The following is a 22,205-nucleotide window of genomic DNA, read 5'->3' on the forward strand; positions in this document are numbered from 1 at the left end:
CTCCACACCTGCAGAGCAGGATGCTCTCTACAAAGTAGCCTCAGTAGTTTGTCTTTTCTATGCATAGTCGTGTACTCTAGTTGTGTTGGCTAGAATTCCTGCTACATCACTCACTGTCATCTTGGGCAGTGCTGTCTCATAGGGTTGCTGTGGGGATTAAACATGAGGCAATCCATGCAAAGAACACGGAACAGTGCCTTTACGTAACAGCAGTTACTAAATGCAAGGAGCTTCTATTAGCACTCTCTCTGGTCTTTCAAACAGAGCCTCAGCTTCAGAATGAGCCTAGACACTGCTACCTGGACATGCCAAGCTCACTGCTCTTGACTCTTTAAACCGTACACAGGTTTAAGGACCAGATCCAGATCAAGCTACACCTCTCTTCCTGTCTCCCATAACCAAATCCAAGTGACACCTTCCTCCTGATTTCCCACTGAACTTGCTGTCTTTGTCATTCGCATGACAGTCAGCACTCCGCCCCATGATATTAGTTATCTTTTCACCGATTAATGGCTACTCACACATCAAAACTGCGGGATCCTTGAGAGCAGAGTGTTTTGCAGCCTGAGGCTCCCCCAGGGATCTGACAGAGTTTGGTATTCAGTAGCCACTCAACTAATTTGCTAGTTTTCTATACTAGCAATTCTAGACAGTACTATATGAGTTAGTACTAATCAAAATCAGAGTAAGACAAAACAAGACACTTCATAAAATTCTAGCAGTTAAGTTTGTGCCAATTCAAGTAACGGGAGCTACCTGCCATTTCTTGTATCCCATCATCCATGTGAGAACAGGATCTCTCAGTTAATGCTCTACATAGCTATAATTTTATAATCTTTTACAACAAAAATATAACATGTAACCTATACAATTAAAAATTTGTTACTTCCAAGGCCAGTCCACATTAAACTTAGTGCTAGATGAACATCTGTCACATGAAGCATACCTGGAATCTAACTTAACTGGACACTCATTTTGGAAGAAGGTTTGTATATCAGAGGGGGGAGCAAGGACAAGGTGGAAGGGGCGGCAGGAAGGGGCAGGCTCACCTGTGCCCTTCCCAGCAGGGGCTCCACTTCTTTGTTATGCTCAATGGCAGTTTCAAAAGACTGAAGGAAATTTGATACAATAGGATCCACCACTTTTTTGTTGGTCTTGTATTTCTCATGAATTATCTTCAGCAATCCACATTTCTTTACAGTACCTATAACAGTTATTTTATTTATCAAGGTTTGAAAAACTAGGTTCTTGGTTAGGCTGGCCTGAGGTTACAGTTTGGTTAGTGAAATTACTGAAACTGCTCCAGCAATGAAAGACAAGAGGCACACATCAGGTACTGGGCTCTAAAGCCTAATTTGCAAGAAAAAAGCTAACTTGGAAACACTGAATAAAACAAATAAACTAAACAGGAGAGAGTAAATGAAAAGGGTTATCATTAAGCTTCTATGCATTCCTCTCACCATTAAAAGCACCACAGTGTTGGCAGATGTTTTTCTTTCGGCACTTATCAGAGATTTTCTTTTTCAGTCCTCGCTTCTGAAGGTAGGTTAGGCCGGGCCTCTTTAGATAATCCAGAAACTGCTTCTTCTCCTCCTGGGACAGCATGATGTGGCAGCAGGTTTTACAGATCATCTTTTAAAAATTAAACAAAATAGACAAAAGGATCAGAGAGGACAAAAAAGTCTTTTCTTTTTAAAATGCCACCCCTACCTCCTGCCCAGGACACTTAACAGATGGATCACACGCACAGATCTACACGAAGATACAGAAAGGCAGCTCGTGTTCATCAAATGCTAGCTGTAGCCACAGCCAGGTGACTATGGATTTTTGTTAACTTTTATTTACTTATTTTTGTGCTGTTCTGAACTTGAATTATTATTTTTTACAATGCATATCTACCACCTACTCAAGAAAAACAGGGAATAAAGAATTTAAAGCAACTTAATTTATTCCAAGATGAAATGTTATGTGTCTAGTATAAAAATTTTCCCTCGATGGATCCCCCACCATTCACAATTCCTAAGCTCACTCCAATGCCTCAGATCAATAACTCCCAAGTTTATGCCTTGAGATTCAACACATACATGCTTACCTGTAAGATGCCTATAACTGCTCTGAAGTACCCAACATGAAAACAAGGCAATTCCAAGTCAATGTATCCATAGTGGCCCAGACAGTCAGCCAAGTTTTTCCCACAGGTTTCACAAGGACGGTCCTTCTCACTCGTACCCTTTGGATAAAAGCACACTCAATAGTCAATGGAGACCACTGGACGCGAAAGTGGGACTGGTCCTCCTAGGTGTCCAGGAGACTAAGTCAGAATCATCTGGGAAGCTGCAGTGTACTGCTATCTAGCTGACTGACGGCTAGAGTCCCTGACTGGGTCTGAGATGTACGGGGGGAATAGAGGAGATGGAGAGATGCCCTCGCTTCTTCCAATCTGGTAAGGCACCAGTTTCATCAAATCAAAATACAGGACCGAGGAAGGGGAAGGGAGCTTACCATCCTATGGTCAAGCACCCCATACAGCAAGGGAGCATGGTTGTTGTCCTGGCTGTACAGGTTCTTACTCACAACCTGGATGTGCGCCTGCTGGCGCATCTCCTCGGGGGACTTCATTCCAAAACAGATGTGGCTTCTGGAATGGAAAAGGGAGCAATTACATCAAAACAAGCTACCAAAAACAGTGATTACACAAGTGACCACCATAACCAACCTTATCCTTCCAACTCTCTACAGGCTTTGCTCTACCAGTATTAAATATATTCAAACCTCTCCCATTTTTCTTTGATAAACATCCCTCCAATTTGCTGCAATCCAGGTTCCACTCTCACTATCAAACGAACGGTGCCCACCAAGGCCACCAAGTCCACCTGATTGCTGCTAAATGAGTAAGAACTTTCTCATGTTACCTCTCTGCAGCATGGGCAGTTACTCATCCCCTTATCTTGAAATACTTTCTTCTCTTGGCTTTGGTAACCCCATATACCCTGAGTTTTCTTCCTCTCTCTGGCTGCTCCTTAAGTCTCTTTTATGGTCTCTTCTTCTACCGCCATCCCTTAAATACTGATGTCTCTCCCCACCTAGGGTTACAACTCCCAACCTCTTTTCTTTTCATTCTACACATTCCTCCTGAGCGACTATGTCACTCGGGTACATGCTGATGTCTGTCTAATCTCTCTCTGTAAGCCAGCTACTTCTACCTAGCTGAAGACTGTATAGACACCTCCTTCTGGACAGCTACACTTGGATATCACACAAGCACTTCAAACTTGACATATCTAAAACAGAAACCAATACTTCCTCTCCCAAATCTGTCCCTTTGTTCATTCTTCCAACAAATTGGGGGTTTACTATTGCTATCACCATTCTGAGGGGCTGACGATACAGATTAGATAAGACAGACAAGGTCCAGCCTATGTGTAGTTCAGTGTGGGGAAGACAGACAATAGACAAAGAGACACGTAAAAATGAGTAGACGCAGAGAATGAAAATGATGTGAAGTGGTAGAGAGAGTCTGAAGAGACAACCATATGTTGTGTGGTCAGAAAATCCCTCTGTAGAACTGGCCTTTAAGTTGAATTCTGAATAAGAGGGAGCCAGCCATAGGATGATCAGGAGGTCAAGCATTTGAAGTAGACACAGTAACTAGGGAAAGGGTCCTAGGAGCAGCACAAGCTTGGTGTTTTTAAAGAACCAAATAAAACCAGTATACTAGAGCACAGAAAGCTAAGAGTACCAGATGAAGTCAGCGAGATGTACAGGGGCCAGGTCATGTAGGGCTTGGGAACTTTCATGGGGAATTTAAATGTTAGTGCAATGGAAAGCTCCTAGAGGATTTTAAGCTGAAGTGACAAGGATTTAATGTGCACCTTAACAGAATCACTTGGGCACTCTGTGAGAACAGACTACATCCGAATATGGGCAGCATGGGTGTGAGGGACCAGGGTGGATATAGAGAAACCACTTGGAGGATTCATCCAGGTAAGATACATATTCCCCATTCCAGTGAGTGGCAAGCATCCACACAGCTGCCCAAGCAAGACATTGCACATCAATCTCATTTCTCCCTTACTGCATTCCTACCAATCCTGTCAATTTTTCACCCTAAACTCTTCTGAAATCCACTTCTCTCCAAAGACTCTACCATTCTAGTGCAGGCCATCACCACCCCTGCCTGGATGCCTGCAGTGGACTCCAAGGTCTCTCTCTTATTCTGTCCCCCGAAAATCAAAAGCGATCTTCCACAAGAAGAGCTTTTATCAAGACACTCCCCTGCTTAAAACCCTTCAAAGGTTCCTCACTGACTGCAAGATGACTCTGGAACACAAATTTCCTGCTTTGTTCCCATTGTCCACCCTTTCCCCCTCCAGTATGCTCCCTGAAGAAGGCTGTTTGGTCTGCTTTGTTCTGCTTGAACCCCTTTCCCATTCGGTGCTCTTAGAACTCCCCATGCCTACCCTTGTCCTTGCACGTGTCATACCCTGTGCTGATTTGTCTACCTTCTCCAACTGGACAAGGCAGTAAAGGTCTTATTATGTTGTCTCTCTAATGCCTATCATTGGGCCTAGCACACACTACCTTCCTCAGCAAGCGTCTACTGCAAGAATGACTGATTCTTTTTTCTCCTGGAAGCTCTAAGGAGAGGCCATGGCTTTATAAACAAGCTCTGAAGGAGAAGGCCCAGAAAAGCAGCCTCCTCTCTGGGAGTGCCATCCACCTGCCCGTGGTACAACTTTCTAGCTGGCAACCCCATCCTTTTGGTCAGCAAATATCGCCTCGGTGTCACGTGCTCTGCGGCAAAATCAGAATTAGATAGAGTCCCCGCCCCAAATTGCTCCCTAAGCTGCACTGCCGAAAGATTTGCTGAAAGAAGGGGCGATCTTTTGACCTCGGGAGAACTCGAACTTCAGCCCATGGTGCCTACATCGCCAAGACACTGCATTTCTCTTTCTGCGCCCAAGCGTACGGAGCACGCCCGGTCTGCAGGCCCCCAGATTATGAAATGCCCTCTGCTTGGTCAATATTCTTTGGTCTACCTTGATACTTTGGAGCTTTGACCACCCCTTTCGCTGATTTGCGGCCCTCCCCTTCCAAATGACCCTCACCTCTGACCCTTTCAGACCCGAGACCCCTGACCTAGGACCGATCTCCCCCTCATTTCTTCGCCCTTTGGTCATTCTTGCTCCATCTTACATTTTCTTGGCAACATCCGTCTCCCGGAACTGCTCCTTCACCATGGTGATAGCTGCCGGGGAGCTCCCCCGCCTCGAGATTTGGGGAGCTGGATTAGAGAGACGACGCTCTTTGCACCTCTCGGGGTTGCTTCTTGACTCGTTGCTAACACATCAGCGGCGTCCTCTCGGCCACCGTAGAGAGCGCCCCACGTGGCCCCTTCCTCTTCCGCTACTCGCCGGCGCGTCTGTCTGTCAAGAGAGGCTTCCGGCCCGCCGCTTTTTGCCTTCTCCTTACACCGCCATCTGGCGGCGCCTCCTTGAAACTGCACCGAGGTCTGCACTGTTATTTTCAAAATTCCCATTTCCGGTCTATTTCCCCAGGTCATCTGACACCGAGAAATTACAACCTCTTACCTTAGGACTTTTAGACAAACAGAAAGCCAAAAATTGCATAAAATGGAAAATGGTTATTATAAACATCAATACCATCTTTTTTTTTATTTTTTCCTTTTTCTCCCCAAAGCCCCCTGGTACATAGTTGTGTATTCTTCGTTGTGGGTTCCTCTAGTTGTGGCATGTGGGACGCTGCCTCAGCGTGGTCCGACGAGCAGTGCCATGTCCGCGCCCAGGATTCGAACCGACGAAATACTGGGCCGCCTGCAGCGGAGCGCGCGAACTTAACCACTCGGCCACGGGGCCAGCCCCCATCAATACCATCTTAATTAAAGGCCTCTAATTATTCTAGGAAAGGTAGAGGCTAAAGCGAACCTGCCCCAAGGACAGAGGGCACCATGTGGACCAACAAAAAAGGAAACTGGGGCAGAAAACACAGCCGTGTATGCACCGCTAGTTCATAAAGCTATTTTGGAAAAAAAGAAGAATTAAACTTATATATATATTTTTTCTTCTTCCCCCCAAAGCCCCCCAGTAGATAGTTATATGTTCTAGTTGCAGGTCTTTCTGCTTTCGCTATGCGGGATGCTGCCTTCTACTTCCGCTATGCGGGAAGCATGGCTTGATGATCGGTGCCAGGTCTGTGCCAAGGTTCCTGGTGAAACCCCGGGCCACTGAACTGGAGCTTGCGAACTTAACCACTAGGCCACGGGGTCGGCCCCTTAAACTTATATTTTTATTACAAAAACAGAAGCTGAAAATCTGTCCGTTTAGGGTAAAAAGTGAGCCATGGTGAGATAGGGAAACAAGATAAAGGGCAAATAGGAAGTGAAGATCAGATCATTCATGTACGGAGGAAATAAACAGCTTGCCTACAGTCTGTAACAACTTACGGGAGGTGATCCTAATGTGGCATCTTGTGCATGAGACTAACAAGGAAACCACACCACCGTAGGACTCAGTGCTACAGAACCTGAAACTTATTGTTTGTGAGAAACTCTAAACAGAACCTCGTAAAGTGATTCAACACCTTTGAATTTTAAGAAGGGACGCTGTTTCATTTTCAGACCCTATGGAACCCCACTAGCAAGACACAAATGTCACAGACCAAAAGCAAAGTAAATCAGAGTTTACTAACCTATGCCAGCAGTTAACCACTTAATATATTTTTGGAGTAATGTTGACCATACTATACCAATAAGATTTGATGAGTGGCTTTTATCATCCACAGGTCAAGAGCAAAGGTTCTGGAACCACGGTGCCTCCACGGGAGTCTAGACACCACGTAAAAGTTGTGTGACCTTGGGAAAGTTACTTAACCTCACTGTGTTTTAGCTTTCCCGTCTTTAAAAGGTGTAAGTTTCTTAGAGTTGGTGGGAAGTTAAACGGCAAAATGAAGGTAAAAGTAGTAAGAATTTAACAGGCACATAGCAATCACTCAATGAATATTAACTATTATTATTCTGAAGAACATAGGGAGGCAGCCTTTAAAGCCTGCATCCTGGTCTCCTGGTCCACCTAACTTTTGGGAATGTCTTTCCTAAAGTCTTTGAACATGCACACTTTTATGTTCTTTGTTTCATTTTCAACAATTAACAAATTTCTGGATCAAGCAAATATTAAAAGCTCATTTTTTGGAAGGATTAAGATTTTCAAAAAAAGACAGTTAAAGAGTTTTTAATCTTCAATCAGAAAATCACCAAAGAATTTCATAAAAATGATACTCAGCAATACATTTAAACGGTCAGTGTTGTGTACTTGAAACGACAAAGGGTTTCTGCAGTTTGCCCAGTTGCAAAGTGAGGAGCTGGTGGAGGGGATCTCCTAAGACGCCTTCCAGCTTTACCAATCTCTAACTCGGATAGAGGTAATTTAAACTATAATTCGGCTTACCAGAATTTTAAGTACGGACAATTCAGTATAATGAATTGAACTGAAACTAAAGTCGTGCTTCCATAAACCTAGCTGTCCCAGCTGTGCGCCTCCCATTGGCCAGTCTAGAACCGCGGGGTACGTGGCCCAGGATCAACGAGTCGGGCCATGGGGACTTTCAATCCGGCATTGGCGCGGTCGACCTCGCGATTCGAACCACGCCCCCACGCCGGGGCCGCCCGGGGTCCTTCCGTGCGCGTTGATATGATTGGCCGGCGAATAGCAGTCCTCTTTTCCTTCCCGGCTGCTTGAGCATCCACGGCCATCATGGTGAGTCTCCCTTTTCTGCTGTGGTCATCGGCTGCGTATCGGAGCCATCCTTCGTGTCCCGATCCCGCCATCTGCGCTACGGCCGCCTGAAACTCAGTAGCTTATCCTTGGCTGTGTCTGCCGGCGGCCGGTTGCCGAGCGCCCTAGAGCCGCCTGCGGGGAGACCGGGCTGCGCTGGCTATCCGGACCTGCCGTGCTTCCGAGTCCAGGGCCTGGGGAGTGCGGGAGTGGCTGCTACGTTGGTCGGCCTCCTGGAGCACAGTGGATTGGGCGGGGTGGGGTGAGACGCGTCCTTCCTGCATCCCAGTGTGGGATAGGGGGTCGGCAGGTGATGGCCGCCTAAGAGGTGAAGAGGGTGCGGGCGGCGCCCGGGCGAGTTGCGGCGAGTGAACCCGTTCCCGCGTGTAAGCTCGGATGTTTTCGGCCGGGTGGGTCCTCCTGTTTTTCCTTGCGGAAATACACCCTGGGAAGAGAAGCCACCAAAAGGCTTGCACTCAGTCACTACCAGTTAGCTGCGTCTCTCGAAAGGTTCACCTGTTTTAACTCCACGTGCAAGTCATTTTTCCCCGACCGTTCACTCTCAAGAATTGAGTACTGTTGAAGTGAACTTATTTTGTGGTTTTTCAAACTGAAGCTGAAATCTAGTAATCATTTGCTGCCGTGAAAACCTGTCCTTTCTTCTTTTTTTGGGTAAAACCTTTCGTTTTAGTCGTTCTAAGTATGCTGAATGCCCCCATTCCTTAGTAGTTACTTGTGTAAAGGGAGTTTTTGGGTCACTAAGAAGGGAGTACGGTTTTCTTTGGGCTGTAGAGTTTGGTGGTGAAGGATGTGCAGGCAGTGCAGGGCTTGTGTCATATTTGTGCAGGATGCTGTGAACACGGTGCTGTGACTGTAGCGTTAGTATGAGCCTCCGTTTTACTCCAGAGAAGTGGTTCTTAACTGGTGGGGTGGATTTTTGCTCCTAAGGGAACAGTCGATAAAGTCTGCAGACCTCCTTGGTCACAATAGAGAAGTGGGGACCTGCATCTAATACTGGAGGACAAGGTTGCTACTAAATATCTTAAAATGCGCAGGTCAGACCCCACAACAAAGAACCAGCCAGACCAAAATATTGTGCTGAGGTTGAGAAACCCTGCTCTGGAGTGATTCCCACAACAAAGTGAAGTAAAACTTAAGAGATTCACACCGAGCTGTTGAGTGCATTTTCTTGGTACTGAGTTTGTGTGTTGGTGCTCTGCTAATAAGTAGGTTGGGAGGACATGGGAAATTGTCGCTTTCTTGCTTCTTTGAAGTTTTCCTGCCACTACTCCATGTGGCTTTTGAACATTTGAAATGTTGTTCCTGCTGCCGAGACATTGCGTTTTTAATGTTATTTAATTTTAATTATCTGTGTGTGGCTGTGGGTTACCGATTTGCACAGTGCAGTTCTAGATCTTGGAAAATCACAGCAAGGTCAAGAAAAGTTTAAGTATTAACCTAGTGTGCGATGTTTTCAGAATGACACAGTAACTATCCGGACCCGGAAGTTCATGACCAACCGACTACTTCAGCGGAAACAAATGGTAAGGAGGGGCCCATCAAAGTTGGGTTAATTGTTCTTCGCTTTTAAAGATGTATTTCATTATAATAAATACTAAACTTGATATCTCCTTTTAGGTCATAGATGTCCTTCACCCTGGGAAGGCAACGGTACCCAAGACAGAAATTCGGGAAAAACTAGCCAAGATGTACAAGACCACACCAGATGTCATCTTTGTATTTGGATTCAGAACCCATTTTGGTGGTGGGAAGACAACTGGCTTTGGCATGATTTATGATTCCTTGGATTATGCAAAGAAAAATGAACCAAAACATAGACTTGCACGAGTAGGTCTCCTCCTTTATTCTACAGCTGCTGAAGACGTTTTTTCAATAATGTTATGTTGTGGCTTCAGTGGAATGAGCAAGAGCAAGCAGTCTGGCGAGGGGCAACATAAGCACCTAAAGAACTCTGAAGGGGTTAAGAGAAAGGAAGGGGATGAGAGAGGTTCTTTGATAAAGTACAGGGGTTCAGAAGTGGGGTCTGCAGCGTTCGAGGAGGTGGCATTTGAGCTGGGTCTAGAAGGCAGGAGAAGTGGTGCTTGTGGAGATGGGGGCTGGAAGCAGGGGGTGAGTTTGGAAAGCTAGGTTGGTACCAAATTGAGATCCTTATTACCAAATGTGAGTGGACTAAACTCCCCTAGGTAGCTAGGAACTGAAAGGTTTTTGATAATTTCTTGAGTGCCAAGCACTACAGAGTGAACTACAGTGGACTGGGGATGCTCCCTATCTTACTTTTTAGCTCGAGAACTAGCAAATGGATTGGTAGTTTGAAATATTTCTTGTATCTCATGTTGTAACTGTTTTTCCTCCCTGCTGTTAGATAACTCTTCCCATAGAATAGCTGTGAGGGAAATCATGGTGATGTGGTGGGATGCTGCATTCTTTTTAACTGGTGGTCTGGGAGGCCTTGCTGAGGAGGTGACACTGAAGCTGAGATCATTGTAAAGATTTGGAAGGAGTCTTCTAGGTGCAGGAACAGCAAGTGCAAAAGTGAGCAATGCAAGATGAGTAAATCCGCGCACTCTTCATTGGCGGTGGGTAGAGTGCTTAGTAAAGATTCCTCTCTCAGCCTGGAATAATACATGGAGTTGCAAAGGGAAGAGACCCTGAAGGGAAGCCAAAATGTGGGTATCTAGTGAGCTGTAGACTCAAGGCTGGACGGTAACAGCTGGTCCCTTGAACTTAGCATGCTGGGAGCATCGAGTAGACATTTGCTTCCTGTGCCATTCTGTACATACTGTCTCATAATTTGATGGCCCTTCCTCTTCTGGCACAGACAAGTATTGTTAAATGTTCTTGAGAAGTTTTGATTTGGAAGCTGCATTTCTCGGGCTCTGACCTGGTCAATTTCCCTACCAGATTAGTGGGTAATGATGAGTTGATGTTTGCAAATCATGTATGTATACTCCTTTCGCCTTCAGCATGGCCTGTATGAGAAGAAAAAGACCTCAAGAAAACAACGAAAGGAACGCAAGAACAGAATGAAGAAAGTCAGGGGGACTGCGAAGGCCAATGTCGGTGCTGGCAAAAAGGTATAGTTCAAGGGAAATACAGAAATGTCATTTGCAGGTCTTAAGTGTGTAGAAAGGATCTAATAACCTTTTTTAATGTTTCTTCTTTTTCCACTTCTTCTGGATTACAGAAGGTAATGTGTTTTGAGACGCTCCGTAATGTAGTGTCTTAACACCTCAGTAGAGTAGCTTCGCCCACCCCTTAGCTCACAGATTAGCCCAACATGGTGCCACATCGGTTCAGTGATCCTGGTGGGCACCTTGCAAGCCCTATCAGGAAAAGTTTTCATTTTACTGCTAATTGGCATAGACTTTTCAAGGGGGAGCAGGTCTAGTTCCCTGAGATTTACCTTATTTCCTGAAAATGAACAGCTGGTTTAAGAAGCCGTTGAATCAGTGTGGCCCGTGTTTTCCTGGCATGCTGGAGAGGCAGCTCAGATCTCAGTTGCTTTCCTCTCCAGTTAGCCAAGGCTTAAGTGATTTTAATGATAAGCAGCTTTTTACCAGCTTTGCTAGCTAATTGTAAATAGTTGAATGGAATTAAGGTGTTGGGTTGTTAAATAAACAAATAATCAAGTGTTCTGTGAAATTTTTTTTTGCCTTTTCCCTCTACTTTCTTGGATTTCTTGTTCATCAGAAATGAAGTGTCTAGCAGGTACTGAGATCGTGAGCACGGTGTGGGGATGCATCACCTTCACTGAGTTTGCTTTAATGCTTTGCATGTTGGCTTTTGGATGACAGGGTTATGTAGTATGGTCTACTATAGTACCACTGCTGTATTTTAAAATAGTATTTTAAAATAGCAAGGGACAAAAACTTTTAATCGTGTTTATTTTGGAAACTCAAAAGTGCATGTTATGTTGTAAAGTGACCCACTGGAGGAAAGTGAATACCCTACTAAGTAGGTACCTTTTAACTTGCACTTGGGAAATGCTGTGTCCCAGACAGTTACATACCCAGGAAATGGCTTTAGTTAACACAGGGCTTGGGAAGGGGCCCCCCTTCCAGTCATGAGCAGTCTTTCCCTTGGGGACCCTGGAGACTGGTCACTTCTCTAGCAGTTCTGGTAATAAATTGGTCCAGGAAGTCTGGTAAATCTCTGTCCTGGGAGCATCCACTCAAAGCCGCCTTTTACCATCTCCTTTACCCTTCCTTTGCTTTTATTACTTGATCTCCAGTTTTCGATGTGATGTCCCTTTTTTTTTTCTTTTTTCTTTTTCTTTTTCTTTTTGAGGAAGATTAGCCCTGAGCTAACATCCACTGCCAATCCTCCTCTTTTTGCTGAGGAAGGACTGGCCCTAAGCTAACATCCGTGCTCTTCTTCCTCTCTTGATGTGTGGACGCCTACCACAGCATGGCTTGATAAGCAGTGCATACATAGGTCGCACCCCAGGATCTGAACCAGCGAACCCTGGGCTGCCTAAGCAGAGCATGTGAACTTAACCACTGTGCCACTGGGCTGGTCCCCCGTATTTTTTTATTTGAAAAATTTTCGAGATGTTTGTGTATTCACGTTTTGATAAACAGGCTTTCCCCGTTAGTATTTGGCCAGAATGGTCTACTACCCCACTTAAAAAACATTTTTGCACATTTAAGCAGCCTAAACCAGTAACGTGGAAAGTGGGGTGAGAGTAGGTCTGAGGTAGTAGGGTTTTGAAACAGTGGTGATCACTGTCCCTGTGTGCTCCCTTTAACCATGACTCCCTGCCAGGCCGGGCGGTAAGCTTGGTGTGCCTGCCCAGGACTGGCCACGCTGACTGCCCAGTGTCGTGGAGCTGCAGTAATGGACGAACTGCCGGAACAACTGCTCGCTGCTTAGAGCCGCTCCCTGTTTCTGAGGCTTACACTTGTTGACAGACGCTCAGAGACTGCAAAAAGAGTCAGTCAACATCTGTCTTCTGATATAGATCTGAAGGTCATGTAACACTCCTCATTCAGCCTTTGAGTCCCGTGTGCTAGTGCTGAGTGGTGACGTGTCGAGGACTTAGCTGTGGGGAACTGAGCCGTCACTATTCCTGCTTCAGGTTGCACTCATGCATGTCACTAGCACTACTTAGAAAGCCAGCTGGAAAATTAATGCATAAATGAACACATGTATTCCTTGGCTGAAAAAAAAACAGTAATGTTCCTTTTAATTCAGTTTTTGTTCGGATGTTGGAATTGGTGTTTGCTCTTAGCTTTTGGGTACAATAGGGTTAAGTTAAGGAATAAATAGTCTCATTTTGAAGAGTAATTGAAGCATTTTTATTTCAGCTAGATTCTGCCTTTTTTTAAATACTAAGTTGCACTAAGTGCTTTTGTTCATTGTGATGGTGGTTTTTAAAGTGTTGAGCTGAGACAGGTTTTAAAAGACTTGCTTGATTATTTAGGGCTCTCCCATTGTGGTAAAATTAGACTTCAGTCTGGGATAATTCCCAGGTCTGTTGATTGTGCTAGCATGCCCAGCACGATGTTGCTGGGCGGAGCAGAGGGGCCCAGGCTCAGAGACCTACTTCTTCTGTAGTAGGCAGTGGCAATTTGCATTGGCACTGTGGTTGGCATAATGATCTCTTCATTGTGGAGTCATCATGCCACTTTGTTTTTACAGGAACCGTAGTAAACAACCAAGGTGGTCTCAAGGTTGGGAGAAATAAAATCAATGTGAATGTCTAGAGAGTGCTTTATATACAATTGCAAAGGACAAACTGGTCATCTTTAAGGTTTATGATTGCATGCCCTGAAATGCAGGTTATTTTGGAGTTTCAAAAGGAACTATTAATGAGACATTTCTTTTCCCTTTTCCCTCCTCCTTTCTCCCTTCCCTGCCACTGATTCAGTGAGCTGGAGATTGGACAACAGGTATAATTCAAGCTTTTCATTTAGATCACTAGACTTCTTGGTTAACCGATGCGGTAATTTAAAAGTAGAGCATGTGAAATAGATTTAGACGTAGATTTACAAGTGCTCTTAAGAGTTGTAGCCTCTTAAACTAATAATGACATGGTTTTGTTTTTAAAATTTATTAATTTTAACTCGTCTTTTGTTCCTAACTTGAATGCTTGTAAGTTTTATTTATTGATGCTTACATTGTGTTATGATCACACAAACTTAACATGATTCTAAGTTACTAATATTTTTTCTACATAAGTGTCATTAATTTTGGAGTTTGTTGAAGAATTTGAACTTTTAATTTTTAAATTAAAGGCAGTTGCTAATTAAATTTTTCTTTTTCTTTCATTCACAGAAGGAGTAAAGATTCTGCAGTGACTTTATCTGTGGTGATTGTGCAGATTTTTCATGAGACGATTAATAAACTGAACTTTTATGTGTCTGGTTGTTTGAAATATATTTGAATTTTACTGGGAATGTTATACAACTAGTCTGCTGTTGAGCAGCTTTCGGTTGCTGCCGAAGTTCACATGTTCCATCAAACATTCAGTGAAAACTTGGTGTGATGGGGTGATGTTCGTCCTTCCCTGTAATCTCACAGAGATGTCAGGTGGAGAGTATCAGCAACATGAGAGCATATGGGGTCAGTCTGGCCTGCTCCTGTTAATATCTGCCATCCCTGAAAGAGACCCTTGAAATCTGTATTCCTTTTTGGTCTTCCTAGAACCTCACTTAGTCCTTGTTACTGAAAAAATTATTTGCTGGCCTTAATAGAAATTAAAATTACTAGATAACATTTTCGTTTATCCTGAAGTAAATAGGATCTGTCATAATTGTTATTTGTGCATTGCAGGTTTGTGCTTATGGAATAATTGAGTGGTTTATTATGAGTGGGGAATTTGAAAGAGGCTCTAGTTCATGACTCTTTGGGTATAGTTTATAACTGCTTGGTAAATCTGATTGTACGTGGTTTTTATGAAACATTGAGGGTTATCTAGTGTTATCTTTGCTGGGTGCTGATTCTTGGCTTGGCTTTTTCTGACATCAGGATTGAGGCCTGGATTGTGGGTTATTGGTGAGTTGTGTGGGGTTGGGGGATTTGAGGAAGAGTTGTTTAAGGGTCACTTTGTGGATTGAGGTGCCTCTTGGGAGGGTAGGAAATCTGAGTTGAGAGCTTGGGTGTTGTGTTTGGGATGGGAAAGAAGAGGCATTGATGGCTTAACAGGTTTTAGATGCCATTTTCTCCTGAAGTTGGTATATGATTTGCACCTTACATGGGTCCATCTGGGAGTCAAGGTTATAAATGCTATTAAGAACCATGTCAGTGGATGAAAAGCTCCAGAGAAACCTCAGGAAGCAGTAGAGAACTGAAAGACCTGGGTAGTTGGGTAGAAAGGGGATCCAGGAAAAAGCAAGAATCATTACAGCAGGTGGTATGAGAGGGTTGCAGGAAGGAATGGTTGGTCTAATATTTTGGAGACAGCATGGTGAGAAGCCTTTGACTGAGGGAGCTACAAACTGGAGGGCAGGTTTGTGTATAGATAGGTGGCTGAACCTGCTGGCTGAGGGCAGGATGGGTGTAGTTAGTCCATTTGTGCCTATGTTGAGGCTGTATGTACTTGGGTTTGTAGACCCCATGGCTCTGTGTGTTCTCTTGCTAGGGTATCTGCTTTGTACTCCCTTGCTAGGACCAGGCAATAAAACCAGTGGTCTACTTGTAGAGAAAGTGTGAAGGAGTCGGGGAGTTTAGGCCCGCAAGCTTCATTTTTCACCCCAATGGCTAATGGGTGGTGTGGAGTAGGAGATTTGAAGTGAGTGGCTTTTTTAAGTGAGCAGTGCATGGAGGCCAGAGGTCATCCTTGCCTCGTGGCGAATTGTTCCAGTTTGAGATGCACTTTCCTGTGACTGAGCTTGGGAGCAGAGGACTGGTGAGCAGCATGCAGGGCCAAGGTGGTGAGGATCCTGGGAGAAATGCTGGAAAAGGCTCCTGTTTGGTTGGGCTGTTCCCGGACAGGGCAGGAGGTGAATTTGGGAGCAGGGGTTGGTGGTCATGAAGTTCAGGGGCAGAGCTAGTGGAAGCAGTGGAGCAAGAACTGAAGGGTGGGAGTTGGTTTTCAGAGGGACTAGGGACTGATGTGAAGATAGAGGACACAGCTGCAGGAAGCCTGGATGGAGGTGAACGTTGGCGTCCAGGTCACAAGATGCAGAGGTTTTTCTTTTGGGATGTGGTCAGGGAGGGCAGAGTTTGCAGTCATTCAGCCAGTACCCTCTTTGGAGAAGGGAATTGTGATTAACTCTAGCTGGGCCTGTTTTTTCAGGGGAACTGCCTGGGACGGGATATTGGCGGAAGTCACAAACTGGCCGTCTTGTCTGTAAGCTTTATTGGACAGGCAAGGCATTTTTAAACTGGACAGATTTTACATAAAGATGCAGATTTCCAGCCTCTTGAAATACCAAAAGCAACAGCTGGCCCACCTTCCAGGGTGATAGGGAGTTGTCCAAGTGCTTTGGTATAGGCCGGTCCACCATAGCCAGCACCACAGCCTCTGCTCCTATGATTAGCCTGCGCCCTCTGTCTTCTTGCCCTTTGTTCTTGTGTCTGCATGCTGCTTTCCTTCAGTCTAGTCCAGATGGGTGTGTGGGCAAGTCATTTGGTCCCCGATTGGGTTGACCTTAAGTGGGGGCTTCCAAGGGTATCTTCTCTGCTGACCTGACTCATTGCTACTTTGAGGCTCAAAATGAGGTAGCACCTCTGAGAACAGTTTGGAAACTGAAGTGCTAAGCAACTGCCAGGAAGCAAGGACTTGGAGGACCTCGTTTTAAATTTTGGACAGCTGTGCTATTGAACTTAAGGATTCTTGGAGATCCAGCACTTTGTTGGCCCTGACAGTAGTCAGACCACACACTGCTGTCAACAGGCTTTGAAAGAACCTCCAAGAAAATGCAAAGTTGATTTTACTAATCGGAGTCAACAGGGAGAGTGTGTCCCTTCCCTCCACTTGACAGTGGTCACTGGGAGGCTGTGGCTTTGTGAGAGGTAGCAAGGATCTTTGAAGATCCTTGTCTGGTGAGAAGCTAGAGGTGTTCTGAAAAGGGGACATAGAGTCTCTAGTGACTCCTGGGGTGCTTTACAGCTGGCCTTAGAACAGTATTCCTGAGTCCTATTAGTTGCTGCATGTGCCCAAGTGATCAGATCAGATCAGGCAGCTTTTAACAGTGCTCTGCTCGCTTACTTCTGTGGCAAGTTGATTATTTTGGGCTCCCTTTAGAGACCGCATCTTAAGACATTATACCTTTGAAGCCAGGGCAGGTGCTGTTACAAACTATATGAGCAATGATCTTGTTTAATCTGCAGATAACCGCAAGAGGCAGGTCTCACTGGACCCATGTTGGAGAGGTTGAGAGCAGTTAATTTACCCAACTAAGGGATAGGGCTGGTATTGGAATGCAATTGTCTTGTCTCTAGAGTCTATATTGTGGGTTTATTTAGTCACTCAAATATTGAGTAGCTGTTTTCTGCAGGGTGTATAATGGTGTATGAGACTCATGATTTTTGTATACCTAACTGTGTACTCAGCAAGGTGCCTGTTACCATGGGGTTATTGAACAAGTATTAGATGGCCAAGTGAATTCCCTGCTTACTGAGCTGCTGTGTGCACTGGTCCCTGTTCTGGGTGGGAGCTGGGGAGATGGATAGAGAAGCTGTCCCTGCCCTTAAATCTCAGGGGGTTAAGGAACTTATCCACAGTCTCATGGCCTGGCTTCTCCTTATCATGAAGAAGCAGCGTCTATAATGGTGTTAAGTCACATAATAGGAATCCAGAGGTGAGGATTGGTGCAGGGTGGCTGGGTCTTGGAAGGCTTCCAAGAGAATAACACCAACAGGAGCAGGGGTCTCATTTGGAGCCACGAAAGAGAAAACAGGTGAAACAAGCAGGCACTTGTAGGACGAAGTGAGTGGGAAGAGTGGGTATGAGTTGTAGGACGAAGTGTGCTTGGGAAGAGTGGGTATGAGTGGGGAGGGTGGGAGCAGAACATGCAGATTGGCTTTCTCTTCCTTAATCAGTGAGATGGAAGGCCCTGTGGTGAGTTGGGTGGCTTCCAGCAGTTTTCACAATGCATTTCTGGTAGGAGAAATTCTATTTCAAAAATAGACTTTAGGTTGGCTGCAAGTGCACAGAGGTATGAAACTTGATTCATTTCTGCCAGCAAAGCAGGGGCTTTCCTAAGTTCTGGAGCTCTGTAGTGTGGGTCTAGGGAGTGAACACACCTCTACACTTCATCTGCTCTTCCCCCAACTCACCTTTGAACTTGTTGTACGCCAGACATTGCAGAAGTGAGACCCCCAGAACAACAAGCTGTCCCTAGTCTGGGAATTAGGAATTTGGGTACAAATGAGGTTCTTGTGGGAAATGGGACTGGAGAGGTCAGCAGGGAACAGATTGAGGGGGACCTTGTATGCCAGCCAAGGATTTGCCTTGTTCAATATTTTGGTTGAATGAAAACATGCTGGAGAACAGCATTGGATTGAACATCCTTTCACATGCTGAATTTCTCTGCATGGGAGATAATTTAGTTGTTGGCTTGTTCATCAGGTATGTTGGAGGGTATTTGTGCGGGAGGTTAGGAGTTGATGAGATGGCATCCAAGCAGTCTAGGTTGGTGGGAAAAGGACTAGACGGGGGGGGGGGGGGGGGGGGGGCGGGGCTGGCCCTGTGGCTGAGTGGTTAGTTCACGTGCTCCATTTCAGCGGCCCAAGGTTTCGCCAGTTTGGATTTTGGGCAGGGACAGGGCACTGCTCATCAGGTCATGTTGAGGTGGCGTCCCATATGGCACAACCAGAGGCACTCACAGCTAGAATAGACAGCTATGTATTGGCGGCCTTTGGGGAGGAGAAGGAAAAAAAAGACTGGACTGGGAATCAGGAGACTTCCTTTCTGATCCCCATTCAGTCTCCGTCCAGCTGGGGCCGTGGATGGGCAAGGGACTTCCCTTTTCTGGGCCTCTATTTCCCTGTGTCCAGATAAGGTACAAGGGCTAGGTAAGTGGTTGGCACCTGCGGGCTTGTTAAAAATACAAATGCTCAGGCATCTTGCCCCAGTTTCCAGAGTTACTAGTTCTGGGTGGCCCCCAAGCATTTGAAGTTTTAACAACTTACAAGTGGTGCTACTGATCAGCTAGGTTAGGGAAACTGGACTAAAGAGTCTCTAAGGTCCTTTCTGCCTCTGAGAATTTTGTGTCTCTAAGTAGGAGACATGGTCTCCTTCTTCAAGAAGCTGGCAAATGAACAGCAATACTACTGTTACTACTTCTAATAGAAACGATAATGACAGCAGAATAGCTAATGTTTACCGAGTGCTTTGTAAGTGCCAGGTACTGAACATGAATGATCTCAGTTGCCTTTTGAAACCAGTCTGTGAGGGAGGTATGATTATCCCCATTTTGCAGATGAAGAGACTGAGGCTCAAAGAGGTTAAAGAACTTGGTCGAAGTTACACAGCTTTGACATTCTGTGAGACTCTTGAAGGCATTTGTGGATTCTCACTAAGGAGTAGAATTTGCACTGAGTCTTGATGGGTGCAGAGAGATTAACTAAGGCAGTGGTTCTCCAAATGTGGTCCTGAACAGACAGCATCAGCATCACCGGGGAACTTGCTGGAAATGCACATTCTCAGGCCCCCACCACAAAACTACTGAATCAGAAACAGGGTTGAGCCCAGCAACGTATGTTTTACCAAGTCCTGGAGGTGATTCTGATGCAGGCTGAAGTTCGAGAACCAGTGAGCTAGAAGGGAAGGACGTTTTAGAGGGGACAGCTGTGGAGACTACGAAGGGCAGCATTATGACCGCCCCATCACCGGCCTTCCCTTTGGTGGAATAAAGAGGTCTGATGAGCCCTGCAGACTCCCACGAGGGGGCACTGTGGGCGCAGGCTTGGATGCTGCCTGCTTTGTTGTCGTGACTTGTGGAGGCGTGAAAAAAGCCTGCTGTCACATCAACTGGAGAGGTCACTCTTTCTTCTCAGAGAAGGTCTAATGGGGGTGGTAAGCTTGTTTATAGGATTTGGCCCTCGTAGAGAAGCTGAACCTGCAGGGCTTTCTGCTGTTCACATGTGTATTTTGATGTCTACCTATCCGTGCTGCAATGTCTTGGCAGATCCTGTGCAAACAGCATTCCTCATTTGTAGCTGCCGAGCCAGGGGGCTTACAGTTTCTTTGGGGGGAACACACGAACCCCAGTGGCCCGATTCTAGTTCAGTGTTCTCCCTAGTGGGATGCCTCTGACCAGGTCTTTGACATTTTTGGTTGGGGAGCCTGTCTTTAAGCCCGCGCTCTGCCCCAGTCATACTTCGTGATCTCAGGCAAGTCCTCTTTCTTCTCTAGGCCTCAGTATCCTACTCTGTAAGACAAGGGAGTGGTGCTGAGAAGTTGACTTTCAGTGTCTTTCTCTCCGTGGATAAAATCCTGCCCTGGGGAGTTGAGGAGGAGACAGACTTGTCTTACTCAAGGAACTCTGATTGTACGACATCCATCTCCTGTATCCATTTAAGTAAGCCTTGCCAGGGACTTGGTGGGACCTATCAAATTGGATTTTTTAAAAAGTCTAGATCTTTACACATCGAGGATTTGCCTCTCTCTATAGATTTCTATGCTACATTGATTCGAAGTAGGAAAGATTTACACCCTGTTCTTCTCTCAGCTGCAGTGTGTATTTCTTCTGAAAATACATTGCCTCAGAGGGAGGGCCTGTGACAGTGTGGGGGGCTTCAGCATTCCCCTCATTAATCCAGGTATTGGCGTCCTATGCCTCACGGTGACCGCTCACCCAACTGAGCCGCTCTGTCTGGGTGCTTAGTCTCTGGAATAGTGTTTTCAGAGAGCTGTACACGTGTGTATTGTAGAGCCAGAGGGGATTCAAGAGAGGGGCTGGTCCAGCCCTCTGCTGGCTCCCACTGTCTGCCATGATACTCAGAGAGTTTGCTTAGAAATTTCCCGACCCATAGGAAAAACATCATCGAGCTGCAGCTCTCCTTGGTGAGGAAACATGTTAAACAAGATGCCTCTTTCCATCAGGACTCCTTAGAGAAGGAAAGAAAGTTCTTCAGTTGATCTGGCACCTCCATTGGGCAAGCAGGTAGCACTACGTTTTCTTCTGTTTGTGAATGAGGCCACTGAGGCACAGGGAGGTTGGGTGACTTTCCCCAAGTCCCTCAGCTCATCAGTGGTGGCGAGAGGACTGAACTTCAAGCCTCTTCACCTTGAACTGGCTCCCCTCCTGACAACAGGTGAGCCATTTGCTACTCAGATGCCATTTCCTCCTTTTTTTTTTTTTTTCAATCCACCCTGAGGTGTTTTTCTTTTTCCTATTTTATGGAGATATAATTGACATATAAAATAATAGTAGTTTAAGGTGTATAGCATAATGATTTGATACATGTATATATTATGAAATGATCACCACATTAAGTCTGGTTAACATCTATCACCTCACATAGTTATAAATTTTGTTTTTTCTTGTAATGAGGACTCTTTTTTTTTTTTAAGGAAAATTAGCCCTGAGCTAACATGTGCTGCCAATCCTCCTCTTTTTGCTGAGGAAGACTGGCCCTGAACTAACATCCATGCCCATCTTCCTCGACTTTATATGTGCGACACCTGCCACAGCATGGCTTGACAAGCAGTGCCATGTCCGCACCTGGGGTCTGAACCTGCAAATCCCAGGCCGCTGAAGCAGAACTTGTGAACTTAACCACTGTGCCACCAGGCCGGCCCCTGGTGAGGACTTTTGAGATCTACTCTCTTAGCAACTTTGGAATATACAGTACAGTGTTGTTAACTGTAGCCACCATGCTGTACTTTACATCCCCACAACTTAGAACAAAGTTTGTACCTTTTGACCCTCTTTACCCATTTCACCCACCTGCCCCCCATCCCCACCACCTACCCCTGGCAACCACCAATCTCTTCTCTGTTTCCTTCTTTTTTTTTTTTTTAAAGATTGGCGCCTGAGCTAACATCTGTTGCCAATCTTCTTTTTTTTCTTTTTCTCCCCAAAGCCCCCCTGTACATAGTTGTATGTTCTAGTTGTAGATCCTTCTGGTTGTGCTATGTGGGATGCCGCCTGAGCATGGCTTGATGAGCGGTGCTAGGTCTGTGCCCAGGATCTGAACTGGCGAAACTTTGGGCTGCTGCAGTGGCCTTAACCATGTGCGACCTTAACCACTCGGCCATGGGGCTGGCCCCGCAGGTGCCAATCTTAAAAACAAAAAAAAACAAAAAAAAACTTTCCTCTGCATGTGGTGATTCGGGAACCCAGGTTTCTTCTGTCCTGTGACTTTGCCATTTTTAGGGCCTCATGGTCACCTGGATGTGCCAGACAGAATGGGAAAGACAGCTGAAGGAAAGGCACCCATTCTGCACCAAGGCCTGACCAGGAGTCGCCCATGTCGTTTTCTGCCCCTATTCCATTGGGT

The 22,205-nt window shown here is 45.6% G+C and overlaps 2 protein-coding genes across 8 annotated transcripts in view; one reads left to right on the forward strand and one right to left on the reverse strand.

Annotated features, from left to right (window-relative positions):
- POLR3A (RNA polymerase III subunit A) overlaps nt 1–5,431 on the reverse strand; it is a 48,765-nt gene extending 43,334 nt beyond the window's left edge. For all 3 annotated transcript variants that reach the window (XR_011538264.1, XR_011538261.1, XM_070613072.1), the window contains exons 1-5: nt 5,197–5,431; nt 2,503–2,638; nt 2,093–2,230; nt 1,461–1,632; nt 1,050–1,204 (exon numbers count right to left, since the gene is read on the reverse strand). Coding sequence is in view for 1 of the 3 variants with exons in the window: in XM_070613072.1 (XP_070469173.1) it covers nt 1,050–1,204; nt 1,461–1,632; nt 2,093–2,230; nt 2,503–2,638; nt 5,197–5,240 (645 nt within the window). In the remaining 2 variants the exon portion in view is untranslated. The remainder of the gene's footprint in view (nt 1–1,049; nt 1,205–1,460; nt 1,633–2,092; nt 2,231–2,502; nt 2,639–5,196) is intronic.
- A 1,929-nt stretch (nt 5,432–7,360) lies between these two features.
- Nucleotides 7,361–14,172, forward strand: RPS24 (ribosomal protein S24). 5 transcript variants are annotated; one of them, XM_008541719.2, is made up of 7 exons: nt 7,578–7,772; nt 9,269–9,334; nt 9,429–9,638; nt 10,775–10,885; nt 11,502–11,519; nt 13,681–13,702; nt 14,088–14,172. In XM_008541719.2, the coding sequence occupies exons 1-5, from the start codon at nt 7,770–7,772 to the stop codon at nt 11,505–11,507; spliced, it is 396 nt and encodes a 131-aa protein (XP_008539941.1). In that variant the 5' UTR covers nt 7,578–7,769; the 3' UTR covers nt 11,508–11,519; nt 13,681–13,702; nt 14,088–14,172. The 5 variants fall into 5 exon arrangements, with proteins under 5 accessions (XP_008539942.1, XP_008539941.1, XP_070469221.1 ...); XM_008541720.2 differs by lacking the exon at nt 11,502–11,519 and having other exon boundaries at nt 7,361–7,772; XM_070613120.1 differs by lacking the exon at nt 13,681–13,702 and having other exon boundaries at nt 11,502–11,541.
- The last annotated feature ends 8,033 nt before the right edge of the window (nt 14,173–22,205 follow it).

Source organism: Equus przewalskii, chromosome 1, assembly GCF_037783145.1.
Source record: "Equus przewalskii isolate Varuska chromosome 1, EquPr2, whole genome shotgun sequence".
NCBI lineage: Eukaryota > Metazoa > Chordata > Mammalia > Perissodactyla > Equidae > Equus > Equus przewalskii.

Coding starts and splice junctions, on each gene's coding strand:
- RPS24 (XM_070613098.1), top strand. Junction 9,335..9,428: donor TACTTCAGCGGAAACAAATG/GTAAGGAGGGGC, acceptor ATCTCCTTTTAG/GTCATAGATGTCCTTCACCC. Junction 9,639..10,774: donor CAAAACATAGACTTGCACGA/GTAGGTCTCCTC, acceptor TTTCGCCTTCAG/CATGGCCTGTATGAGAAGAA.